Genomic DNA, 26620 nt, shown 5'->3' with positions numbered 1-26620 from the left:
GTACTTTATGTCACTTTGAATCCTTTTTCATACTCTGAAGGTGTGCTTCTGGTCTCTTAAAGACCAGTATTGTACTTTTGAGAGAACATTTCTTTAAAATGTACCTATAGGTACAGAAATGTCCTTATCTTGTACCTCTATTTTTGAGACTGTAATGTAATGTTGTCTGTTGTCTTTCTGTCCTCTTCCCCCATGCAGCAGAGGCAGATGGCTGCCTGTCCTTGAGCCGGGTTCTGCCGGAGGTTTCCTTTCTGTTAAAAGGGAGTTTTTTCCTTCCCACTGTTGCCAGTGTGCTTGCTCAGGATAGGAGATTGAGTTGGATCCTCCAACTCAATCTGTTGGTTTCCTTATGTAGGCTATTATGAATTGGCTTTCATTTTGTTTTTTTCCTGTCTGTAAAGCGCCTTGAGATGGCATTGCCATGATTTGACGCTACATAAATAAAGTTGAATTGAATTGAATTGAATTAATGAAGATTTGGAGACATTATCCTCTCACTTCAATTTTATATATCAGAGTATTCTAAACAAGGTGGCTCCACTAAAAACTAGACTTTTGAACCAACATCCCCTACTGGTGTGCACCTAATCAATACAACTGGATCCTTGATCATTGACTCAATATATCAACATAGACTGATACATGATTGTTACACACTGAGTAAACTCTATCTTGGCATTATAAATGACCGTATGAAGTATTGTTTCAGTTTTACTTCAGCCTGATCAAACAGTTTTGTTTTTTTTTTTTAAACTTAGGCTGGCTTTGAAATTTTGTGTTAAATCTCTCTTTCCTTTCCTTCCCTGCTCCGATGGAGAGTTGGAACCGAGCATGCAGAGGAGGCAAAGAGAGGTGGGAGAACACACACACTGACCACAAACTTTGACAAATGTGCTTGTGTGTGTGTTAAGGCAGATGAATCAGTGCTTTGTGGTTGTGTTGCAGAGGGAATAAAGGCCACCCTGCAGGCTGCTGCAGCAGTTCTCGCGCACAGGAATGAAACATGTCCTGTGAAGCCCTCCAGACAATGCACAAATCACTGAAACTCACGGATCAAATGCAGAGTGTTTTGTGCCAAAAAGCACTCCGCTTCTGGCACAAAGCACTCCGCTTTTTGGCACGTAAAAGCTTTGTTTTCTGTTTGTTTGTTTTCTGTTCGTGCAGATTTATATATTTATTTACCTATTTAGTAAGTCTAACCTTCATCCATGCCTCTTGGACTTGCAAACTGCAGACTGCAGCCTCTTTTCATCGACCAAAAAGAAGCTCAACTTGTGTTCCTGTAGTAAAAATAGAAAATAAAAATGGACATAGCAAAATGCCCAATATTTGTAACGCGCGTGGGCAGCTCGAACAACACCCACAAGTTTACCTTCACGTCACTTCTGCAGCAGTCAGGTGGCTCCTCAAATAGATTAACCCCGGACTTCCAACAGGTCCATGCCGGCCTGTGTGTGCGCCCGTGTTCGAATGTGTGTGTGTGTGTGTGTGTGTGTGTGTGTGTGTGTGTGTGTGTTGGGGTTAGGTGAGAGGGTGCATGGAGGCGTAGTCCTGCGCGCTGCGCGTTGCGCGTTGCTAAGCGCAAATTTGGCATATAAGCGCAAAATGGGTAGCAGTGCTCTGCACGCTGTGGCACACTGAGGAATTCAACAGGTACCTATAGAAGCTCCCTGTTTTGCGTCCTGATAAAAGATCCAGCTGCCTGAGCTCATTATGTGTGATGGATGGATTTAAATGCGCTTCCCTTTGGCACATTTTTTAACTCCAGTAACCTCTGCGCTCTTCTATCTGGAATAATTACCTCCACCAGGAAGATTTTCTGAACACCTTTGCTGAATTTACAGGTAAGTTACACAAAGCTTATTATATCATTATATATGAATATAGCCACTTCAGCAGCCAGTGTTAAATCTATATTAATGGCACATCAAATACAGTAAGCATGCGCACTAAATCTTTGCCATGAAACATGACGTGTGAAAGCTCAGTTTACACTGGTCCCACTGTGTGAAATGATGTGGTGACCCGTAGATGCACTCAGACCGCTGAAAGCTGCAGTGGACTCACTGTTTGAAGTGAAGCTCCCTGTAATTAAAGCATTATTGAACAGTAAGGAAAAAAATCAACATATGAGACTCTCCTTTTTAAAAGGCAAATGATTTTTTTCATCATCTAAAAGGTCATAAAATATTTACTTATAATTTCCTTTTCTTGATAATTGAGTCTTTCATAATGTTTAATACAAGCTGTGTTCTCCAGAATGTCTTAAACATAAAACAAACGTTGTCTGCTCTGTTTCAACCTGGACTCTGTTTCACAGATAAAAAGCGTCCTTCTTAGCAGCAGTATTTGCTCCATCATTACAATGTGCCTTCCTGTCCCTGGCTGGGTTAGAGCAGCAGCTTTGCTCCTGTTCTTGACCCAGTCTGCCCTGGCCATGGTCCTCCCAAACTCCACCCAGTTTGAGTCCATTCTAGACAAATACAGGAACAAAGATGAAGAGTGGTGGAAGGGGAGATCAAGGGGGAAGAGGGCAATCAGTGAGGGAGACATGCACCTCATCCTGGACCTGCACAACAAGCTGCGGGGTCAGGTGTACCCGCCTGCCTCCAACATGGAGTACATGGTAAGTGCAGATGACTCAGCTGTCTTCTATCTGCCATGTTTAGTACTTTTTAACATGAACGATGTGAAAGTAAAGAGGCTTCAAGAAAACACTGGAGATTTGAGGGAGTTTTTACAAAAAGGTTTTGTAATTTTTAGAAGCAGTTTCTGCTTTGCTTGAGACTGCAGCCTCTGCAGCCATTAGTCTGACTGACTTCTTCTTCTTGCTGGATTATACCTGAGACGAAAAGTCATACTGGTAATCTCATTCAATTGTAGTATAGTGTGGGATTAAAAAAAAAAAAAAAAAAAAAAAAAAAAAGCTCAGACCCAGTTTTTCACAATGAACTCAAACTTTTAGGACACTGTGGATTTCATCTTTCTGATTTGATAGGGATGGTTGACATCTTATCTCATTTGTTGTGGCTCACCTCATTCACAGATTTTATATATATATATATATATATATATATATATATATATATATATATATATATATATATATATATATATATATATATATATATATATATATATATTGGCCAATTACGCATGATTTTATTAACTAAGATTGGTTATTTTTCTTTATATTAATCTTTTGCCCATGTGATGGACTGGCGACCTGTCCAAGGTGTACCCCGCCTCTCGCCCGAAGGCTGCTGGAATAGGACCAGCAACCTTTGATCAGATTAAGAAGTTCAGATAATGAATGAATGAATATTCTTTTGCCAATACAATTTTTATTCTGTTTTTTTTTTTTTTTTCTTTTGACAAACCCAAAGATATAATAATAACTTACATTACTACTCAAAAGTTTGGACACACTTTTCCATTAGATTTAGATTAGAAATTGTGTCCAAATATTTTACTGCTACTCTATACATCAGGATCTTTTTTTGCTTTTAATCAGTATTTATTATTTATATTTCTGTCATTGTCATTCATGCAGGGGCCATGAAACAATTATTCTATTCTATTCTATTCTATTCTATTCTATTCTATTCTATTCTATTCTATTCTATTAAAGCTGCACTATGGGACTTTGACGCTCACTAATGACGACTAACCAGCCATCTCCTCACTGAGTTCCTTCTAACACAGGAAAAATGCATCAGTGTACAATTCTGGTCCTTAAGGGCCACTGTCCTGCCAGTTTTAGATGTTTTCCTGCTCCAATCATAATATTCAAATTAAAAGGATCTTTCCAACAGCTTGTTGTCACGTTTTGTACAAGTCTGTTAATGACCCATCTAAGTCAGGTGTGCTGAAGCAGGAACATCTCCAATCTGCAGGACAGAGACCGTTGAGTAAAAGTAATACCTCAGCTCTAACAAGTAAAAGCCAGCACATTGACTGTTGTCTTATCTCTTTCTTCTCCTTGTTTCCTCTGATGGTGTCATCTTTTCTTTACTGAATCAGCCATGTCACGAATCCACAACAGCCATACAGTAAAATGCAGCTGCATGTGATGCTCAGGGCTGGAACACAAAGTTGTTAAATGCAGTTTCTCTAGCAGCGTTTTCATTACATTTTTTCGCAAAATAAAAGCGATATTTGTAAATTTGAACAAACAACAGTTGCAATTTGCAGGTGTTTCCATTGAACTGTGTTTAGTGGATTAGCCTCAAGTCTCATAAAATCTTGTTCCTCTCTTGAGATTTTACAAAAATTACAGCTTATGCGAGGTTGCCACGTCGCGTTATTTTGGGGTGTTCTATTTGCTGTGGACATTTTGCTACAGTTTTTCTCCCTTATTTTTTTTTCTAAAACTCTGAAATTTGCTGTTCTTTGTTCCACACCGCGCCATCTTTACTGGAAATGAACTGGTCACCACCCCCCACGTTACGTCCAGGGACACATAAATGCGAAAAAAAAGTGTTTCCATTACAGTTTTGCGATATATTTCTATATAGAAACATCTGAAAAATCCCCTCATGAGAGCATAAAAACTTTTTAGCAACCTATTTTCCAAATGTAGGTGTTTCCATTAATGATTTCTTATTTCAGTTTTTAGTTTTTGTGCAATTTTAGGTATAACGGAAACACACATTCTGACTTGGGACAATGCGTGGCGATGACAGCCCCAGGAATGTGTTAAACTTTTAAAACTTTGTAGTATTGGTTTGAATATGTTGTATGAATGTTGATGAAATGCAGTGTGCCGCCTTACACGTTGCTAATCCATCAAAAGGCAACATAATGGTAAATTAGACATCTAAATGTATTCACAGTCTTACCATTGGTCAGTTTACCCATGTTTTTGGATGGTGAGAGAAAAGAGGAGTACCCAGAGAAAGCAAATTAGCAGGATATGAACATACAAACTCCACACAGAGAGACATGGCCGACATTTTGCAATGGAAATATTTTTAAAAATGAACATGTCACCCTTATTATAAGTTCGAAATCTTAATGGATGACAGCATGATCTGTTGGAATCGACTTTTTAAAAATGTTTTATTAACCTTGACAGCCATTGGGCCAGGATCTGGTGTAAGAATTAAAAGCGTGAATAAATCCCCAGTGTGCTGTGAATCACAATGATTACATATGATCAACTTAATATGATAACTTATATGTCTATCTAAACCACTCATCCTCTTCTTTCCTTGTGTTTAGTTAGATTTAGCATGTTTGGACATAACGTTTGTCCTATTTGACTGTGACTAAGCCTGGGAGGTTTAACGCTGAGATTTTCTTCCCAGCAGAAAACACTGTCTTGGCTCTGCGTCTGCCAGTTGGCAAAAACAGCAGATATGAAGAGAGTAGAGAAAACAAGATCTGCAAGCCTAAGCTGCTGTCTGGTTAGCTCTAACTCTTGCTCTTGTTTGCCCACCCTTGCTGACCCTGGCCCAGATCCAGTTTTCACCCCCGCAGTGTTGCCCTGCCCTTTACCTCAACCACTCTGCCCACCGGCCCCTCTTTCTGCCCTGCTCCCCCTTCACTACACCATTCCACTTCTCTTCTTGCTGACCCTTTTTCTCACTACCCCACTAATTATCTTGTTTGATCTTCCCCCTTCTTCACTTTCACTCCAACCCTCATCTACCTCTCTCCATCCATCTGAGCTCACTCAAACCCAGGCAACTATTGTCCTTTATTTGATCCTCCACACATCTCATTTTTGATGCCACAGCGGTGAATCTATTTCAAACATGTTGAGCCTCATTGTTTGAAGTGAGAGGAACAGTGGCGCAAATGTGTGCTATGTACACATATCCGATATTTCTTCAGAGAATGATACTATTACAGATGATGATGATGTGGTAAGACAGGGAAATGGTGAGTGCCAAGTATGTGGTTTTCAAATTGCAGGATTTGCAAGCTGCACTTGTAGCTGCATCCTCGAATCCTTACTTTCTTGCAATAGCTTTTAAGCTTTTAAAAAATTAGTTTGCAATTGTTAATCCAAAACATATCAGTTCTTGATCAGCAGATCTTCTTGAGAAGTAGAGACCTCTGTAAAGACTTCCACAACAACTTTAACTGCATGTTGAGTTGCAAAAATGTCCAGAAACTTTATGAAATACAAAAACAAAGCATGGTTTCTTGTGTACTTGAACCTTTAGGTCAGCAGTACACATCTTGCTCTTAAATTGTAGCAGAGGTGGTCCTAGCAGATGGTTGGAAGCACATCTATATTTTGGAGGCTTAATGTTCGCTGGAATGTAAAAGGGGATTGGTCATTGTTACCCTGACCTTTTTGCAAAGGCTTGTGGGCAGTTTATCTTCCACTCTAATTGAGAGGGAAGAATAACATGAACATGGAAAAAACTAATGAGCTCGCAGAGGTCATTAAAATCTGCAGTAGATTGTTTGCAGTGAAAGCTTTGTGCTCCACTCTAATTTCTTTCGAGGAGGTGGTGCCACATGGACTGTGCAGGTGGGCAGGATTGCTTTTAGGGCTAAGAGTTCAGTGCACTTTAAAAAAACAAATGAGGCTCAGTCTGGTTTTTATCTGAACAAATGTTTTTACCTTGTCTGAATGCCATGTCCAAAGAAAAAAAAAAAAAAAACTCAAAGGAAACGTAAGGTAAGTTGAAGTAGATGCAAAGAATAAAAAAGTGGAGTTTGAGATAAGCTGAACTGCATACTGTACCTCTCCTTACTGGCCATTTTGTTGGCCAGTGCTTGAAGAAGTTACTAAATTATTCAGCTTCACTGGCTTTACTTTGACATTAGAAAAATGAAGCAGGAGAGGATTGTAAACATTTTTTTGGCATTGCAAACACCATTAACTTGTTTTTAAAATACAGACTCGTTCAGAAATTTAATTAAGCTTGACTTATAAGGATCAAGTAGCTTTAATTCTTAGTAAAAACACTATTGTCTTCATTAGCTCTATGAATGTATCCATCCTTGTCATTCCTAGTCAGGTAAAAGGAAGAAAGTGTAACCTGGATATTTCAGTCATAATACAAAGTGTTGCAATATATATATATATATATATATACATATATATATATATATATACATATATATATATATATATATATATATATATATATATATATATATATATATATATATATATATATATATATATATATACATATATATATATATATATATACATATATATATTTATATATATATATATACAGGAGTTTGCTTTTTAAACACGGTAATTTAACTACTCAATGCTAGGTACAGATGTGGCCAGAGGTTTTGGTGCACTTGCATCTAAATAAAATCCCTTTGTTTTCCAACTAAAACCAGGGGATGCAAAGGAGCTAAAATTCTGTTTAGCAGCTTGATAACTGGTTTAAATAAGATCTTACAGCAGCCTGCTGCTCCCATGACCACAGTTGCTAATATTAGCTGGCAGAAGCTAACTTAGCGGAAGGGTTGTTCAGATGGTGGAGCTTCAGAAAATGTCAGAACATACACAGTTAAGATACTGATGAAAAACATGCATGTTAGCTTGAATGGTGATTTTAAATTGACAACAGGAGTCAGTACTTATATCATTATGTCTCCCAATTGTCTCAGCATTGGACTCATGTCCTTTACAGACTTTATTCCAAATCTTGCTGGTAGCTACTAGGGTGGGTTCATACCCTGATTAAGCATTCATTTTCCTAACCGCTTAGTCCAATTCAGGGTCGCGGGAAAGCTGGAGCCCGATTAAGCAGTTGCTTGAAATTGATACTAATTATTATTGCAGCATAGTTGAGCAGGATAATAAATGATTGTTGCCATTCCCATTAAAAACATTGGCATTATTATGTGTGACTTAAACTGCTGTGTTGTTGAGCTTCACACATAATTCCCCTGCTGTTATCATACCTGCTACGGTTTTATGTCCCTTCCACTGTACCCTCTTCCATTGATATTTTTCTCTGAATATACAGTAAAAGTGAGATCACACAGAAATTCTGGGAATAGTTCATTCTTTCTGCCATTCACCCAACCAACAGCCACAAATTGCAGGCAGTACTTACCTGTAAATCATTCACAGCACCTGGGAATACACATTATGGTTGTGATTTTGTTTTGTTTTGGAAACAATGTTTTTGTGATATATGTATATGTTTTATAGACAAAAGCTAACTTAAGCAAAAACACAATCAAGATCTGTGTTATGCTAATTCTGCTCCACAACCATTTGGGTGTCACATGACAGGAAAGCGGTGAATGTTGGTATGTTGGCACAGATGGATTTTCCCCAAAGAATTCAAGTCAAAACATCAGTTTTCTAATCAGAGCTGAACAGGATGCAGTGCCACAGTGAATAGGCAACTGTGTCTTACCTTTGCACCAAACATATGGAACATATTATGGTGGTCCACACTTAAACATTTTCCTATTAGTCTTGATGTGTGATTGCTGTAATACAACTAACCGGTATGCCAGCAGCAGAGCACACTGCAACTATTCTTTTCCCTCAACAACAGAGTCAACGGTACATTAAGTTTGCTGTAGCATTTACCTGTAAATCATCCAGCCACATACGCAGGGCCTGATTTTCTACATGGTTCAAAACAAGCTATGTTTGGATTGTTTTCAGGTATTTTGGCTTCATCTCAGCTTGTTCTTACAGTAAAGATGGCATCAAGCCCCCAAACAGAGACTCTCATGTTGGCAGTTTTCTTTCTTTTTTAAAAAAATTATTATTGCTTTTTTTCCCGCTTTGTTTTAGGAGACCAGAACTTACTGGAAACAAGCTATGAAACAACCACACTGAATAGTAGCACAAAGCTGCAAACTGATGTGGTGGTCTCTCATGTATGTGTCTGTGTGTAAGTGAGGGAATGTGTGTGTGTGTGGAAAGGGAGAGGCCTAGTTCTGACTATACAGTGTCAAATTTGCAAGAGGCATGAATACAACCACTGCACTTTTAAGTAAAAAGCTGGTTCATCTTTCAGGTTCAAGTGTCGCAGTTGTGTATGGTCCCTGTCAAACAGGGGGGCTTCATGTTTTCTCTGGGAGAATGATTGGATATATGAATAAGTTGTAATGAGCAGCAGTTAAGCCACAACTATGGTAAGTGGCCACTTAGACCACTTAAATCAGGGGTGCAGGGGTGATCCAGAGTGGAGTTTCAGGTTTACAAACGTCTGTTAAAGGCAAAGTTGAGATTAACCTTTTTACTCAAAGAAAACCAATATGACCAGACGTAATACTGAACGGAATAACATTGAAATGTCAGAATATCACCTCAAACTGACCGTGAAAGTTGACACAAGTTCATCTTTCCAGAAGCAAATAACCCTTTTGCTTAAGACCTTGTGTGTTGTTTTTTGTGCTAATATTCTTGTGTGCGCTCCGAAGGTATGGGACTATGAGTTGGAGAGGAGTGCGGAGCACTGGGCCCACACCTGCCGATGGGAACATGGACCGAGCCACATGTTGACACAAATAGGGCAAAACCTTGGAACACACTGGGGCAGGTATGAGGAACCAATTTAATAATCATTTCTAGATGGTGCCCTTAGAGGTTATTACTGTTTTATTAGGATCTCATTACATCATCATTACAAAGAACAGGGGGGGGGGGACATTAAAAGGGTTTTCATGCTCTGAATCCATTCTCTGTTCCCACTAATGGTACTATATTGTTGTCACAGAAGTTTTTTACATCCATGTCACTAACACTGGTTCACCTGAATATGTGACAGACCAGACTCTAAATTAACTACATTGATTAAGTTATCTCAACTTCTTAAATATGATCTATGTATAGCTGTAATTGCTGACCCACATTATGTGTCAGCTGTGTCTCTTATTAACATGTCATTATTTTTTGCTAAAACATTGCATAACTTAGTATACAATGGACTTTTACTTCAGATTCTAAGGGGTGTTGTACACATGGTGTACAATACTAAATTCTTACGATAGAAAATGTAAAAGAAAACTGCATCCTCATACTTTATAGAATCTGCATGATTAGTAATGATTATTAATTTCAGTTTTAAGATGTTTAGTCTTTATTAAGGTGTAAGGTCTTTATTAAGTTTAGTTTATTTGAAAGGGGACAGGGAAATTTCTTAAAACACATAATAATACATGGTTTAAAAAAGTCAGAATTAGCCAAAAGGCTAATTTTCACCTGCAATTCCCTGTCATTGACATTTAAAAATTCATTTACATTTAAGAAACATGGTTGAACTCTGTATTGGGTTCTACTAAAACAAATGACATACATCTAGCAAACATTTAAGAAAACACCAAACACACAATGCCTATACAATATAATACAAGATACATATTCAGATACATACTTGTGCAATTAATAAAGAATAAGACATCACATGTTAATAATCACAAGAAAAATAATTATTCTATTGTGATTATTTATTCCCATGTGATTTTGGTGACAAGGTCCTGAGTATTGAGAACTTTTTCTTTCCTTTTAGGGACAGACCGCCAACCTACCATGTCCAAGCCTGGTATGATGAGGTGCGGTATTACAGCTATCCCTATTCCCAAGAATGTAATCCTCACTGCCCATTCAGATGTTCAGGGCCTGTTTGTACACACTACACTCAGGTAAGGACTATTGCTACTTTCCTGCAACTTAAACAAGCACAAAAGATTTTCATCAACACTGCGTTTAAAAAATTTGACATACTTTTTTTTTTTTTTTTTTTTTTTTTACATAAATTTTTTAGGGTTGTGAGTCTAAAACGTGGTTTATTGTAAGTTTTTAGTGGTCCTCTTGTTTATACAGAGATGAACTATAGAAACAGATAGCTGGCAGTCATCTTTTCTTTTATTATTGCTGATATCCCAACCAAAATGACTAAATTGTCTATATCTTGTTACATAGTGTTGTATCACAGATAGCTGAATACTTTTTGTTGAAACCTAGCTACTGTTCATGTCTCCATGTAATATGAGAAAGATGACAAAAAAACATTTGTTAATTGTGGAGGGAAATTGAGTTAAAGTATCCTGTTTTAATGTGGGTTTGTTTTCAGTTGGTGTGGGCAACATCTAATCGTATTGGCTGTGCCATCAATGTGTGTTACAACATGAATGTGTGGGGAATGATCTGGGCCAAAGCGGTCTATCTAGTCTGCAACTACTCTCCACCGTAAGTTTTTACGAAGGGATTATAGTTTAACCATAGATCATTTTGCATGTTTTTCAGTTGTGGCAAACTTACCATGATACAATGTTTTGTTTTGGTGTATTTTCTTGTTTTCTCAGGGGAAACTGGTGGGGTCATGCTCCATACAAATATGGAACTCCCTGTTCTGCCTGCCCAGCCAGCTATGGTGGAGGCTGCAGGGACAACCTGTGTTATAGTGGTAGGTTATGGTTAGACTTTACTGTTGGTCCATTTTCTTCCTCTTTTACAATTACTGGCTTAATCATATTGTTTTCTTGTAAAAAATATTTAATGTGTGCTATTTTTTTAACTTATAAAATCTTTCTTATTCTTAAACTGAAATGGAAACTTATGAACAAGTTTAGTTATTGAAAAGATTCTTAGATCTAAGACCACATATCATTGACATATTTTAGCTGTTTGGGTGTGTGTGTTTTCTTTTTCAGATGGTGGAGTTGACAGACATCCAACTTCAGAGGTTGAGGAGAGCAACTACATTGAACCTGAACCAGAACCAGTTAGGGACAGAGAACCCCAACAAAGGGCCCAGACTCCAAACACATCAACCAATGACAAAGTTGAGAGAAACCAAGTTGTCAGCACAGATCAGATGTGTAGGATGGCTTCCATAATGATTTTTCCTTAATTAACATATGCATAAATACATTCAATGCATTCTGAATACAATATTATTTTCTATTTGTTAATACTTAAGCCCAACAGATCGACTGTGAAACCAAGCTGAGAGATAGGTGCAAGGGAACAACCTGCAACAGGTAGATGCAGACTGAAAATGTGGCTGACCTCTGACTAATATGAGATGTTAGTCATGCTTATATTTAAGTAATTACATCAATGGACTAATGCTTTTCACTTGAATGTGGTCTTTACCCATAGATATGAATGTCCACCTGGATGTTTGGACAGACCGGGAAAAGTAGTTGGGACTGCATACTATGACATGGTAAATTATTACTTAAAGTGGAACTATTATGTGCATTTCCAGCTAATTTATTTTTATTTCTGAGACCAGAAGGGCTGGGATTGATCGAGTTATTGTCACAAATCGCTTTATTTACTTCAGACCGACCCTTTCCGTAGGCTGTCAGATCAGCCTGTGGGCAAAACGAGTGGATTGAGACTCTTCTGCATTAAGCCCCGCCTCCCGCCACTGCACTACATCGGGAGCGCGCACCACAACTGCTTTCGCCGTCATTGTAACATCTCATTAACAGAAGGATCAGGCTAATATGAACTCAATAAAAAAAACAAAATACAATGTCAACACATAGCATACAGCCCTACATGTTGGAACCTGAATCAGACCCTGAAAACAAAGTGGAAAACAGCAACCCAAAGCAACAAAGGAAGCAGGATGTCTCTCTTTGGTAAACTCACCAGCCATCGTTCGAAATAACTTTATCCGACGTTTTCCATCCACCTGATGTATTTGTACATGCCCTTGTTAACCAGTAGAAGGTAACCAATCACCGAAACCTTATCCCCCGGAACGTCACAAGGATTTCGAAGTAGAAAAAGCTCTCTAAAACAACGTGTTTTTCGTCACCATGGAAACCAAACAGAGAGAGTGCTGAAACTCAAACTCAAACTCAAACATGCATTTAGGTGATAAAAAACAGTGCCGTTCACATGTCTGATGAGGATTCATCACTGTAACACTGTAGAAAGCTCAGAAAAACTAGAAATACCATAATAGGACCCCTTTAAAGCAACCTCCAATGTATTGACTGCATTCACAGATAAAAGACTCCATGCAAAAGACTGAATGCCTGTTTTTGGCTCATCCTTTAGCAATCCAGTGTGTGTGGAGCTGGTCTACACTCTGGAGTCATTGACAATGATGGAGGATGGTTGGATGTAACCCGACTGGGCAGAAAACAGCTATTTATGAAATCATACAAGAATGGTATCCAGTCCATTGGGTATGAATCACACCTTGTATATAATTATCTCTGAATAATTATGCTAAGTCAAATTTAGCCTCTGTGGTGCATTGTGGTCCCACCTTTACCAAAACCATATATTATTCTGTTCAGGAAAAACAGAAGTGCAAATTCCTTTAAAGTGCAGTCAGTCCCAGGTAAGAATTACATTTCAAAATCAGATTTGTGTTTTTAAATGTATACTACAAGTTCATTGCTTTATGTGTGTTGTGTGATTTGTTTCCCAGTCAAGGCAGTGGCATGTGATACCACAGTGGCTCTCTTCTGTCCCTTTAAGAAGCCTGTTCGACACTGTCCCAGGTAACAAAACACTGCCAGAGCTGCTGGACTGCAGCCTTTACACTCTATATTTGAACTAATTATGATCATCATTAGCAGATAGCATTAGCTTTCCATCCATTATTGAATGTTTTCCTTCACCAAGAGTGTGTACCTTTACAGTCTTCAACTCAGATTAGCTCATAGGCTTCATTTTCATCTTCATCTTCATCTTCATGCCGCTTATCCGGGGTCGGGTCGTGGGGGCAGCAGCCTAAGCAGGGAAGCCCAGACTTCCCTCTCCCCAGCCACATTTGCCAACTCTGCGGGGGGGATCCTGAGGCGTTCCCAGGCCAGCCGAGAGATATAATCCCTCCAGTGGGTCCTGGGTCTTCCCCGGGGTCTCCTCCCAGAGCGACGTGCCTGGAACACCTCACCAGGGAGGCGTCCAGGAGGCATCCTGACCAGATGTCCGAGCCACCTCAACTGGTTCCTCTCGATGCGGAGGAGCAGCAGCTCTACTCTGAGCCCCTCCCGGATGACTGAGCTCCTCATCCTATTTCTAAGAGAAAGCCCGACCACCCTGCGGAGAAAACTCATTTCAGCCACCTGTATACCAGATCTCGTTCTTTCAGTCACGAACCCACAGCTCATGATCATAGGTGAGGGTAGGAACGTAGATCGACTGGTAAATAGAGAGCTTCGCCTTCTGGCTCAGCTCCTTCTTCACCATGACTGACCGGCGCAGAGTCCGCATTACTGCAGACGCCGCACCGATCCGTCTATTGATCTCGCGCTCCATCCTTCCCTCACTCGTGAACAAGACCCCGAGATATTTAAACTCCTCCACTTGAGGTGGGACCTCACTCCCGACCCGGAGAGGGCAATCCACCCTATTCCGGCTGAGGACCATGGTCTCAGATTTGGAGGTGCTGATTCTCATCTCAGCTGCTTCACACTCCGCCGCGAATCGCTCAAGCGAGAGCTGGAGATCACAACCAGATGAAGCCAACAGGACCAGATGACGTGGTCCTCCTCTCCAGGACCCCTGAATAGACCTTCCCAGGGAGGCTGAGGAGTGGGATTCCCCTGTAATTGGAACACACCCTCCGGCCCCCCTTCTTAAAAAGGGGGACCACCACCCCAGTCTGCCAATTCAGCGGCACTGCCCCCGATGTCCACACAATGCTGCAGAGGCGTGTCAGCCAGGACAGCCCCACAGCATCCAGAGCCTTAAGGAACTCCGGGCGGATCTCATCCACCCCCGGGGCCTTGCTGCCAAGGAGCTTTTTGACCACCTCAGTGACCTCAGCCCCAGAGATAGGAGAGTCCACCCCTGAGTCCCCCAGCTCTGCTTCCTCATCGGAAGACGTGTTGGTAAGATTGAGGAGGTCTTAGAAGTATTCCTTCCACCGACCCACAACGTCCCGAGTTGAGGTCAGCAGCTCCCCACCTCCACTGTACACAGTATTGATGGAGCACTGCTTCCCCTCCTGAGCCGCCGGATGGTGGACCAGAATCTTCTCGAAGCTGTCCGGAAGTCTTTCTCCATGGCCTTGCCGAACTCCTCCCAAGCCTGAGTTTTTGCCTCGGCGACAGCCGAAGCCGCATGCCACTTAGCCCGTCGGTACCCATCAGCTGCCTCCAGAGTCCCACAGGCCAAGAAGGCCCGATAGGACTCCTTTTTCAGCTTGACGGCATCCCTCACTGCTGGTGTCCACCAACAAGTCCTGGGATTACCGCCACGACAGGCACCAACGACCTTACAGCCACAGCTCCGGCTGGCCGCCTCAGCAATAGAGGCACGGAACACAGCCTATTCGGACTCAATGTCCCCCGCCTCACTCAGGACAAGTTCGAAGCTCTAATGAAGGTGGAAGTTGAAGCTCGCTCTGACAGGGGACTCAGCCAGACGTTCCCAGCAGACCCTCACAACACGTTTGGACCTGCTTCCTCCCCCACCATCTGAGCCAACTCACCACCAGGTGGTGATCAGTTGACAGCTCCGCCCACCTCTTCACCCGAGTGTCCAAGGCATGTGGCCGCAGGTCTGATGATACGACAACAAAATCAATCATCGAACTGCGGCCCAGGGAATCCTGATGCCAGGTGTACATGTGGACACTCTTATGTTGGAACATGGTGTACGTTATGGACAATCCATGACGAGCACAGAAGTCCAATAACAAAACACCATTTTGGTTCAGAGGGGGGGAACCATGCCTCCCAATCACTCCCCTCCAGGTCTCACTGTCATTGCCCACGTGAGCATTGAAGTCCCCCAGCAGAACAATGGAGTCCCCAGAAGGAGCACCCTCCAGCAATCCCTCCAAGGACTCCAGAAAGGGTGAGTACTCTGAACTGCTGTTCGGTGCATAAGCACAGACAGTCAGGACCCGTCCCCCCCACCCGGAGGCAGAGGGAAACTACCCTTTCATCCACCGGGTTAAACCCCAACGTGCAGGGACCAAGCTGGGGGCTGATGAGAATGCCCACACCTGCTCAGCGCCTCTCACCATGAGCAACTCCAGAGTGGAAGAAGGTCCAGCCCCTCTCGAGGGTACTGGTTCCAGAGCCCAAGCCATGCGTCGAGGTGAGTCCAACTATATCTAGCCGGAACCACTCAACCTCGCGCACAAGCTCAGGCTCCTTCCCCACCAGAGAGGTGACATTCCACGTCCCTAGAGCCAGCCAGGATCGGACTGCCAGGGTCCCCGCCCCCTGTTGCCGCCCAGCTCACGTTGCACCCAACCCCTACAGCTCCTCCCGCAGATGGTGAGCCCACGGCAGGTGGGGGCCCATGTAACCCTTTCGGGCTGAGCCCGACCGGGCCCCATGGGTAAAGGCCCGGCCACCAGACACTTGCTCTCGTACCCCACCTCCAGGCCTGGCTCCAGAGGGGGGTCCCGGTAACCCGCGTCCGGGCAAGGGAACATTTCTGCCCTGGTTTGTGTTCATCATAGGGGTCTTGTGAGCCGTACTTGGTCTGGTCCCTCCCCTAGACACCTGTTTGCCATGGGTGACCCTTGACAACATAGCTGCTAGGATCATAGACTGTTAATTAAATACTTTATGTTGAATTCTAACATTTCAAGTCAGTTTTCTCCACTGGCACAGCACAGGGGAGTTGCTGTGATTTAAAAAGGAAATAAAATGGTACCCTATTAGGAAGTGATCTTTGGCAAACATTTCCCAAACTGTCTTCCCAAACATAAGAAAAATTAGGCTGTATTTCACAAGTGTGTCAATTTGGCAGGTCTGGCAACATGCACAGTGAAACACTAAATTTGGTTCTAAATGTAGCTGTGGTCCTGGTGTTCAGTCTTTGTGTGCTTTATGTGTATGAATGTGTGAGAGATTGTGCATGATTAGGTGTGTGTTTTTAGTTCGGTTGGGTTATATACTTGTTCATGTAAAAGCTAACTGAAAATGTTTGATTGATGTGTTGGAATTATTCTAATCAGATATTTTATCATTGTTTTGACTGTAAAGCAATTTTGTGCTGCTCTTTGGTTCTGAAAAGTGTTATATAAATACAAATTGATTTGATTTGATGAGAGTGATGCAGCCATCGAACCCTATCAGAGAGTGGGTCTCGCTCTTTACTGACAATAATTTCCTCTGATGAACATCTCCACTTCTAACCCTTCTAACGCTTTTACAAGTCTAATCTGCATTTATTTACACTCCTCCTTGCTTTGTACAGCTTTATCTGTTCTACTAATTTCACCCAAGTCAGCTTTTATTTGAAAAACAATGTGTCCTGAAAATATTGCATCCCCTTACCAAAATTTTAACTTTTTTTTTTCAGGTTGTATTGTCCCAGGAACTGTTTGCATGACAGTCAAGCCCGGGTCATTGGGACAAAATACTACTTAGATGTGAGTTTTTTCATACTGCTTTTTGTGGTGCATTTACTCTGCTCTTCTTTGAAAAGCAGACTTGGAAGTGAATCCTTGTGCAGTTTGTTTCCAGCATGAAAGCAATGTATTACCTATTGAACCAAAGAGAGGAGGAGACATGGGGCCCAATTGGATCATGTATGTAGCAACCTGATGGATGGCTTGCTGCCTCACCTGCTGTTCATATGCAGCTTCTTGTGAAAACCATGTTAATCATCTGTCCATCCATTTTCTTAACCACTTGTTCCAATTAAGGGTCACAGGACCCTTTCCCAGCAGTCATTGGGTACACCAGTCCATCACAAGGCCAACACATGGAGACCGACAACCACTATAGGGACAATTTAAATAAGCAATTAAACTAAGAGATGGTTAATTGGTCTTTGGATGGTGGGAGGAAGCCAGAGTACCAGCATAGAACCCACGCACACACGGGGAGAACTTGCTAATTCCACACAGAAAGGCCACCATTCGAACCTCCCCCAGCCGAGGTGGAAACCAGCAACCTTCTTGAGGCCACAGTGCTACCCACTACACCATCATGCAGTCCCATGATAATCATAACCATAAAAAAATAGAAACCCTGAGACTGCATAAATTTGGTGTTTCTTTGTTGTATACTTGAGGCGAATAAGCCAGCTAAAGGGGAAGTTGTTGTTTTTTTTCTGGCCAATCAATGAGCCAGTTTTTCTTTGTTGTTGTTGTTCTTTTTATATCCTGTTTTCTTCAGGTGGAACTACTTAAGTAAAAGTAATTCTTTTTAGTTTTTGATGATATCCAGATGGCTCGGTCTGCTTAAGTAAAGGGTATTGTGAAAACAAAACAAACTTAAAGAAGTTGCAACATTTATCTATATCCACTGCCCAATCCAAACAAGTTCCTCAGACTATCCTATTGTGAATGTGAACTTACTGAGTTTGGGTCACAGTTTCTGACTGTGGTTCATAGCAAGTACGGCAGAGAATTTCAGACTTATTGCTGATTACAAGTCTGCATTCAGCATAGCAGGTCACTAATATTGGACATCTAGTGTTGTCTCTTGTTATTGACAAGTTCAATATTCAGAATCAACTTGTCAACAACCAATTACACATTCCTGTTTTTCCTGTGGAATTTTGTATGGGTTTTATTCTGTATAGAGAATGGGATTTCTTAGAGTTTAAATGTATATTTCTAAGGCTATTGCTCTTTGGTCTGTTCCATCCAGAAATCTAGCATCTGCAGAGCAGCTATTCATGCAGGAGTGATCCAGAATGAATCAGGCGGTTATCTTGATGTGATGCCGGTGGACAAAAGGCAACAATACAGTGGTAGTTACCAGAATGGTATCACCTCTGAGAGGTAACAATTTACATGTTCCTTTAATAAATAATGCGTATATGTTACAAGCATATTGACTGACATCAGAATGGACACTTATGGTCATTTATGTAACCCATCTTCTCATCCAAAAATGTCTTTTCTTCCCTGCTCTTACTTTTTCAGCCTACTGAATCCCTCAGTAGGAAAAGCCTTCAGAGTTTTTGCAGTCATCTGAAAAAAAACCCTCCCAAAGGACAAAGTACCATCAGACACGGCCACTTCATATCCAACAAGCCCACCCATTACGAAGCCAGAAGCTATAATTATGTTTATTCCTGCAGTAAATAAATCAGTTTTTCTGTCTTTGACACACAAAGTTTCACATGCCGTTTCTCAAGGCTTCACCTCTTTGGTCTTTGGTCATCACTGAATCGCTGCCCAGTGGGAGTTTAGAAAAACATATTTGGCGAATTGTGGTCTTTTGCCATAAACGTTGAGAACTGACCATAATACATGCATGCAGTATGCCAGCCAAGCATCCTGGTAGATGTAATATCATGACATAATGTTTTACACATTAAGAATAAACCAGATTCAGAAAAATGTCAAGCTGGAATTTTAGAACTGCAGGTAAAAGTCTGATATCAGAGTTTTAATCAAAGATATATTACATTTCATTTCCACAGAGAGAAGCAGCAGGTTCATTAAGTGAACATATATAATTACTCTGCTGACACCAGCATAAGAAACTAAGTGATAACAGGAATAAAATAGAGCTAATGCTGCTATTAAATCAGACCTTTAGTATAAACATTTTAAAGAATAAAAATATTGGATTATCAAATTAATTATCTGAAAGGGAAGAACAGCACATGGTTCTAAAATCTTTTTCTATTTTTTTGATCATGTATTTTATAAAGTTTTAGTGTTATTCTTTTTCATGTTTCATTATTGAAATTGGTTTATTTCCCTCCAAGAATGCAGCCTTAACAGGCTTTGAGATCTGATTCATTACTAGTTGTCATGATATTCATTCTTATAGGATACCTGCATGCAAATGTGATATTGTCAGAAATGCATTCACTGCATGCAGAGTGAAGTCAGTTTGCTGTGGTGATGCATGGAGTCAAAAAAATTGTGCAATTTTAAAAAAATGTCTGTATTTGTCCTCTGGTGCCTCAGCTGGAGCACCAGGGGTGGGAAAGGCAAAGTCTTTCTTTAAAAAACAAAAAAGTAGGGTGGTATAGGTCTGCATAGACTTCATGTGTGGCTACATTGTATATATCTGTAAATACTAATATTGTAAATAATGCTGAAGCCATGCTTATTGCTGTTGCATTTTTGTTTACATTTATAACACTTTTTGCCAGCTGTACATAATAAATAAAGAATAAACGGGATGAAAGATAGTGACAAAATTTTCTGCATGCAAAGACATATATTGGCCATTCATGTTTTTACTCTTTTTTTTTTAACAAAAAAAAACATTTTCAGCAATGTCACAGTATTCGTGTTTGTAAATATTGTGTGTAACATATAAATATATATTACATCTTTTATACTAGCTTTTCTACATTTATATCTATGGACCCTGGCTGGCCAGGTATGTGCATGTCAGCATCCAAATTAAAATACTTAAAATTTAACAGTTCATGTCATTTATCTTTACATCACAGATCTGAAACTACAAAAGAAATACTCAGTATGTTTCTGCTGAAGGCGAACAACATGTTCAATCCAAATAAGATGAAGATTTTATTTATATAGCACATTTCACAAATCCTCAGTAAACCAGAGTGTTGTACAAAGTTCAAATTAAATTAAAAGTACATAAAGTACAATCTTTGGTTAGTCTATGAGAGAAAATACTACTGGGACAACAGGTACCCAATAAAACACAACAAAACACAAATGAAAAAAAAAAATTGTAAACATATTAATAGAAGCAACCAAGATACCCTATCAAGCTAAGTTTTAAACAATGGGGAGAAGTAATAGGTTTTCAGACTGGACTTAAACTGGTCCAGGGAGAGAGGCCCTAACAGAGAGGCTGTTCCACAGGTCTGCCGTTGCAAAGGTTTTATCTCTTCTAGGCCTTAGGGCTCTTCACTGCAAAAACTGAAATCTAAGAAAGATTAAAATCTTAAATTGAGTACACATATGCTTTTTTTTTTTTTTTAAAGGTAAGATAATTCTTAGTTTTTATGACAGAGAATACCTCTTGTTTTAAGAGCATTTTTACTTGTTTTGGGAAGCCAAATTTTCTTGTTCTGTTGGCAGATATTTTATCTTATTTTAAGCGATATTTACTTAATTTTTATTTAATTTTTTCTTGTTTTTTTAAGGCTGAGTTTTTGCAGTGTTGACGGAGTATAAGATTGAAAAGTGAATGATATGATGTATAAAGGATGTTGTTGAAGTGATTCAACAACAGTCTCAACAACAGTTGGTCATTGCAGTCATTATTGTTATCCAATTAAAGGATTCAATGTGCTCCCTGGTTTGTATAAACCAACATTTCCTCTGGACTGGCACAGATGTCCTTTTTCCACACAACTTAAATACGTCCTTAGACAAACTATATAAACATATGTCCTTAAACATAGGCCGAAGACTCTGCATTCAAACTTCAACATCTCAAATTCAGCTGCAGATGAAACTCTGGAAACACTATGTGGGTGTTTCCAGGAACTGAAGGGAATGTAGGGGAAAAGAAAGCAGCCTTTTCCACGTCCAACGCAGAGATTTTATCTAGAACTCTACGTTTTATGATTCAAGTTGACTGGAAAGAAGAAAATGTCATCCCCGGCATATCCAGCTAAAACATGAACAGTTTCTGATTAGACAGTCCTGATATTTTGTATAAGTGAAGAAAAAAAAAAGTTTAATGTGTGTTTTTTCTGGGAAAATTACAAATTTGACATATTTTTTATTTATTTTGTCTTTCACCCAGCTTTCTGGCATTTTTTTAAAACACTTTTGTTTCAACAGGGAGCAATCTTTGATCTCAGCTCTGGGCCTTAAATGATGTGAAAGCACTCATGCCCCCTCGCTGTGTCACTGGTCACATATACAAAGACCAACTTTGTATTTTGTTGATCGGAGCCCCTCATCTTCACAGGATGCATTTCCTCTCCTTCCTCTGGACTGGCACAGATGTGTTGAGGCTCCAGTCCAGTTCCATCACTTCCTAAAGCACACGAAGAACTGCAAACACACAAAAGGAGTGCACAAATATGATGCTGCACATTTAGAGAAGAAAAACGCAGAAAACTAATTACTTACAAATTACTTATTACTGCAAACATTTGAATTCATGTAACCTGTATGTTTATAATGAGATCATATTAAACAGACTAGTCAGGCACTTGACCCTGCTTAAAGTGGACATAACCTCTGTCTGAATATAATGCATACCATATACAGAAACTGAGTTTAAAATATGTAATCTGGGTTTGGGCCAGGTTTCCTGGAGAAAAGATGCAAGCATCGCAATGCTGTTAAAATTCACAGGACCTTGTTGCAGAGGTGGTCACTGGCACAAGACCCTTGTGAACTGCTCTGGTCAGTTACCCAGCCAGTACGTCAGTCAAAAACAAGAACAACAAAAAACACAGTTATCCAATCAGTTAGATATGATACCATAAAGCAGAACATTTTCTGTCAGATTATAGATCAAGCAAAGGTTTCATGTGGGATTTAGGGATTTGTGGTTCTCCAATCCAGCAGACATTAACTATGTTCACAAAATGCATATGGGCGTGTTTGCACAGAAAGGAGACAGGGACAGTATTGGGACATTTTTTAAGCCCTTCAACTTGCTATATTGAAATTGCATCCAATGAATGTATAAAGCACTCAGCACCACTCTGTACATTTTTTTCTTACATCTTTACTAGATGGATAGATAAAGTAAATTATATTATTGTTCTCAGTTCACGTTTCTCGTTTCCTTGCTCAGCTGGTATCCTTTGTCCATAATTATGGTACTTATTGACATGTCTTTCTGATTGCCTTAACCCCCAACCAGTCAAGGCAGATGGTCACCGTTTCTGAACTTGCTTTTTTTTCTTAAAGTTAAATGTTGCCCATCAAACTCTAAAAGTTCAGGACAGGGAAGATTTACACAATAAAATGTTTTCCTTTAAGTTTTTTTTTCCCCAATTTTTTAAATTAACTTTGGATTAACACAATTATTTTGACCTGAGCAATTGAATTGAATTGAATTGAATTGAATTGAATTGAATTGAATTGAATTAACCTGAACTGAACTGAACTGAAATAAACTATACTGAATTAAATTAAATTAAATTAAATTAAATTAAATTAAATTAAATTAAATTGAATTGAATTGAATTGAATTAAATTAAATTAAATTAAATTAAATTAAATTAAATTAAATTAAACTGAACTGTACTGAACTATATTGAATTGAACTGTACTGAAATTGATTGAACTAATCTGAACTGAACTTCACTGAACTGAACTATATTGAGTTGAATTGAATTGACTTGAACCAAATTTAATTGAATTTCATTTAATTTAATTAACCTGAACTGAACTGAACTATACTGAACTGAACTGCACTGAAATTAATTGAATTCAATTGAACTAACTTGAACTGAACTGTACTGAACTGAACTATACTGAATTGAATTGAATTGAATTGAATTGAATTGAATTGAATTGAATTGAATTGAATTGGACTGAAATGTACTGAAATTGAATTGAATTGAACTAACCTGAACTGAAATGTACGGAACTGAACTATACTGAATTGAATTGAATTCAATTGAATTGAATTGAATGGAATTAAGCTGAACTGAACTGAACGGTACTGAAATTGATTGAATTGAACAAACTGAACTGAAATGCACTGAACTGAACTATACTGATTTGAATTGAATTGAATTGAATTGAACCAAATTTAATTGAATTTAATTTAATTTAACTAACCTGAACTGAACTGAACTAAACTTAACTGAACTGCACTGAAATTAATTGAATTCAATTGAACTAACTTGAACTGAACTGTACTGAACTGAACTATACTGAATTAAATTGAATTGAATTGAACTGAATTGAATTGAATTGAATTGAATTGAATTGAATTGAATTGAATTGAATTGAATTGAATTGAATTGAACTGAGACTCTGTGACATGTCCAGGGTTTATCTACATTGGGAAAAATGAGTGCTGTATATACAATAGCTGCATGGATGAACTGATATTAACTGAGTCACCATACTGCGTATCCATAGCATCTATACTTGTAGTCATGGTTTTCACCTCTTCAGTCCTTGAATAATGTCCTTTACTTGCCTGCAGCATGAAATCCATGAGTTTTTACTGTAAGGGAACACAAGAGTCTTTTCATAGCATATGAATAAATAGCTCTGGTGGGTGTTTGTGTAGGTCTAAAGACATACCCCAGTGTTGCTGGTTTTAGCGATAAAGCCTTTCTGATTGTGTGTGTTGGTCAGTAAAGTACAGAAACGTCAAACGGACATAGTAATTATAGGGGTTTTTGAGATATGGTTGAAATTTGAGCACAGCTGGTCATGTCTTAAACACACTGGCATGCGTGTATAAATGTGTGTGTGTTTTTCTATGCATACACCTCTGTGGATACATGTGTAATTGTCCATGTGTAAAAAAAAAGCACTTTCTAAATATGACTCATGCAATCCCTCTCATGCTTTACGGCCGAATGTGCTGGTGGTTAACTCCTGGGTGGACACACACCACGCATGTGGGTTAACAATCACTGTGGGACTGGATGAGAAGAAATGTTAAGTGTGTGCATGTTGGTGTGAGAGTGTGTAGTTGGGCTACCTCCTCTCAGCCTTCCACCACTCATAGATTTAGATGATGTTATTATTCCAGCATAGTTAGCAGCTGTGTTTTTGGTGGTATAACGTGGTAATCATCTTCCCACTGTGGGCTTTTCTGATGGTTAAGGCGTATTTATAACTGTAGACTGTTTTACTCTACTTTCTCATGACAGAAAACAGATCTGGAGGTTTCTCAGTCATATTTGGTTTGTCTCAGTGTCAGTCAGTTTGCACTGATGGAGTCATTTGGTGGTTTTCTTATTGTTGCTTATTTTAAACAATTCAGGCAAAAAATCTAAAGGAATTAACTCCTAAAATCCATAAAATCTTTACCTATATTTACAAAGTGTGTTTAAGGTGAGTGTGACAGACTGGCAACGTGTTCAGGGCATAACCTGCTTCGTGCCAGCTAACTGCTGGAATAGATGAGTCCAATGTGAACCTTAAGGGCCACTGTCCCATTTGGTTTAGATGTTTTCCTGCTTCAACAGACTTAGTTTGAATAAAATAAACCTTTGTAACGGCTTGCCAGTTTTGTACAAGTAAGCTTGTTTATGACTGGAACGAAACAGTAGTCCATTACATGGAACGTGTAAATAAGCAACTGTACAGCACTTCAGGTTTCTTTATGTAAAATTTACATTTTACATTGAACAATGTAGTAATGATGAATGGGTTTCTGTCCACGTATGTCTGTGAAAGACAAAAGTGTTGATAAAGTTTTCAGAGTTTAAGATGCTAAATATTGTGTAGGTGTGTATGTGAGTAGGGTGTAATTAGCAATGAAATGGTCTGTTAGCTCACCTGACTGGTGTCCTCTACTCAGTGTCAGAGAAATGCTTCCCCAAATGGGAGAGGCCATGGGTTGTGCGTGGGTTTTAGGTGCTGGGAAATGGTTTTATTAATTATTTATCTATAATTCTTTTCACTAAGTTGTGGATAATTTTCTAGTCCATATAGTGAGATATTAGAATGTGTTTGTTTTTATGATCAGGGAAACATCTCTGTTAAGCAGGAAGTAGTTTATCCCAGTCGGTGACAAGGAACATGAATTGTGCCAGTTTATTCATTTGGACGCTGCTGCTGGTGGAGGTTGAGCTGCTCCACAACCGTCTGGTGTCTGCATGGTTCACTGTATGATTTCACCAACAAAATAACTTTGTATCTAATTCTCCTTTGGTTGCTTCGCTGTTTCTAGCTGCTCATGCAGACTGTCTTGTTACAATGATACTTTTAAGTTTAGTTAGCTGTGTTGAAGCAGACCAACATAAAACCTTCGGGAAAGTAGCCTTCAAAGACCAACACAGGAGATCTCTCAGTAAAGGTTTTTTTTTTTGGGAATCCAGGTCCAGTATTCATGTTGAAAATGTGGATAAAGATCTGTGACAGATACGTATTAGTGATGTTATTTTTCTGTCTATAGATCTGTTTTTAATCCCTTCTCTTGGACCATGTGCACTACGGGGACGGTAACTGGTTTTAAACATTGCCTCATGCTTGGCACGGTCTCTTTCTTGCCTACTTCATCTGGCTTTGACCAAACAACCATCCTGCTTATTTGAGCCCTAAAGTCATTCATCAGGTTAGAAACTGAGCATTCACATATATTCCAACTCAAGTGACAGTTTTATGTATGCTTCACTATTTGATTCATACATATTACTTATTATTCATCATTTTCCACCTCATACTTCCTCTGCCTCCACAGTGTGGAGTTGCCTGTCCAGTCTGTCTTATTTCAAAACGCTGACACAAAGAGTAGCACAGATTTGATTTCATTCCTTGCAGATTTATTTTCCTGCAGGTTTAAAGGGTTTTGAGGATTATTAATTCTGGCTTCACCAATGCTCCATCACGCCCACACACTAAACACACTAACACACATTCGGATCCCAAACTCAAATTATGGGATTGGCATCCCCTTCCCCGTGTTTTGTCAGTAACCTACACACAGACCTCCATTGCCAGCAGAGTGTGGCAGAGGGTCACTGTTACCCACAAGGCCAACAAGATTCACAGACTTACTTCTTACCCCCTTATCCTTTCCTGTTGGTCCCAACTAAAAAGCAAAATTTTCCACTCCAACCAAAAATAGTTGCCTGACTGTCGGCCATAGTTGCCTGGTGCCCTCCTGTCGGTTACGGTGGGCTGAGTACACACATGAAATCTTAGTAGTTAGAGAATTCATTAATTTG

At 39.6% G+C, this 26620-nt stretch overlaps 1 protein-coding gene across 1 annotated transcript; it reads left to right on the top strand.

Annotated features, from left to right (window-relative positions):
• Window positions 1–2437: 2437 nt before the first annotated feature.
• Window positions 2438–18825, top strand: LOC306758680 (cysteine-rich secretory protein LCCL domain-containing 1-like; the record flags this gene model as incomplete). The annotated part of the gene is made up of 14 exons (XM_079244047.1): window positions 2438–2626; window positions 9379–9497; window positions 10467–10599; window positions 11031–11146; window positions 11263–11363; window positions 11611–11778; window positions 11880–11940; window positions 12062–12128; window positions 12977–13107; window positions 13222–13265; window positions 13356–13428; window positions 17198–17267; window positions 18496–18629; window positions 18774–18825. 14 exons carry the CDS (start codon window positions 2438–2440, stop codon window positions 18823–18825), a joined length of 1458 nt encoding a protein of 485 aa, XP_079100173.1.
• Between the last annotated feature and the right edge of the window lie 7795 nt (window positions 18826–26620).

This window comes from Telmatherina bonti (assembly GCF_933228915.1).
Source record: "Telmatherina bonti genome assembly, chromosome: 7".
NCBI classification, from domain to species: domain Eukaryota; kingdom Metazoa; phylum Chordata; class Actinopteri; order Atheriniformes; family Telmatherinidae; genus Telmatherina; species Telmatherina bonti.
Note: the sequence above shows the minus strand (reverse complement) of the source record. Positions and strands in the feature narration are given on the sequence as shown.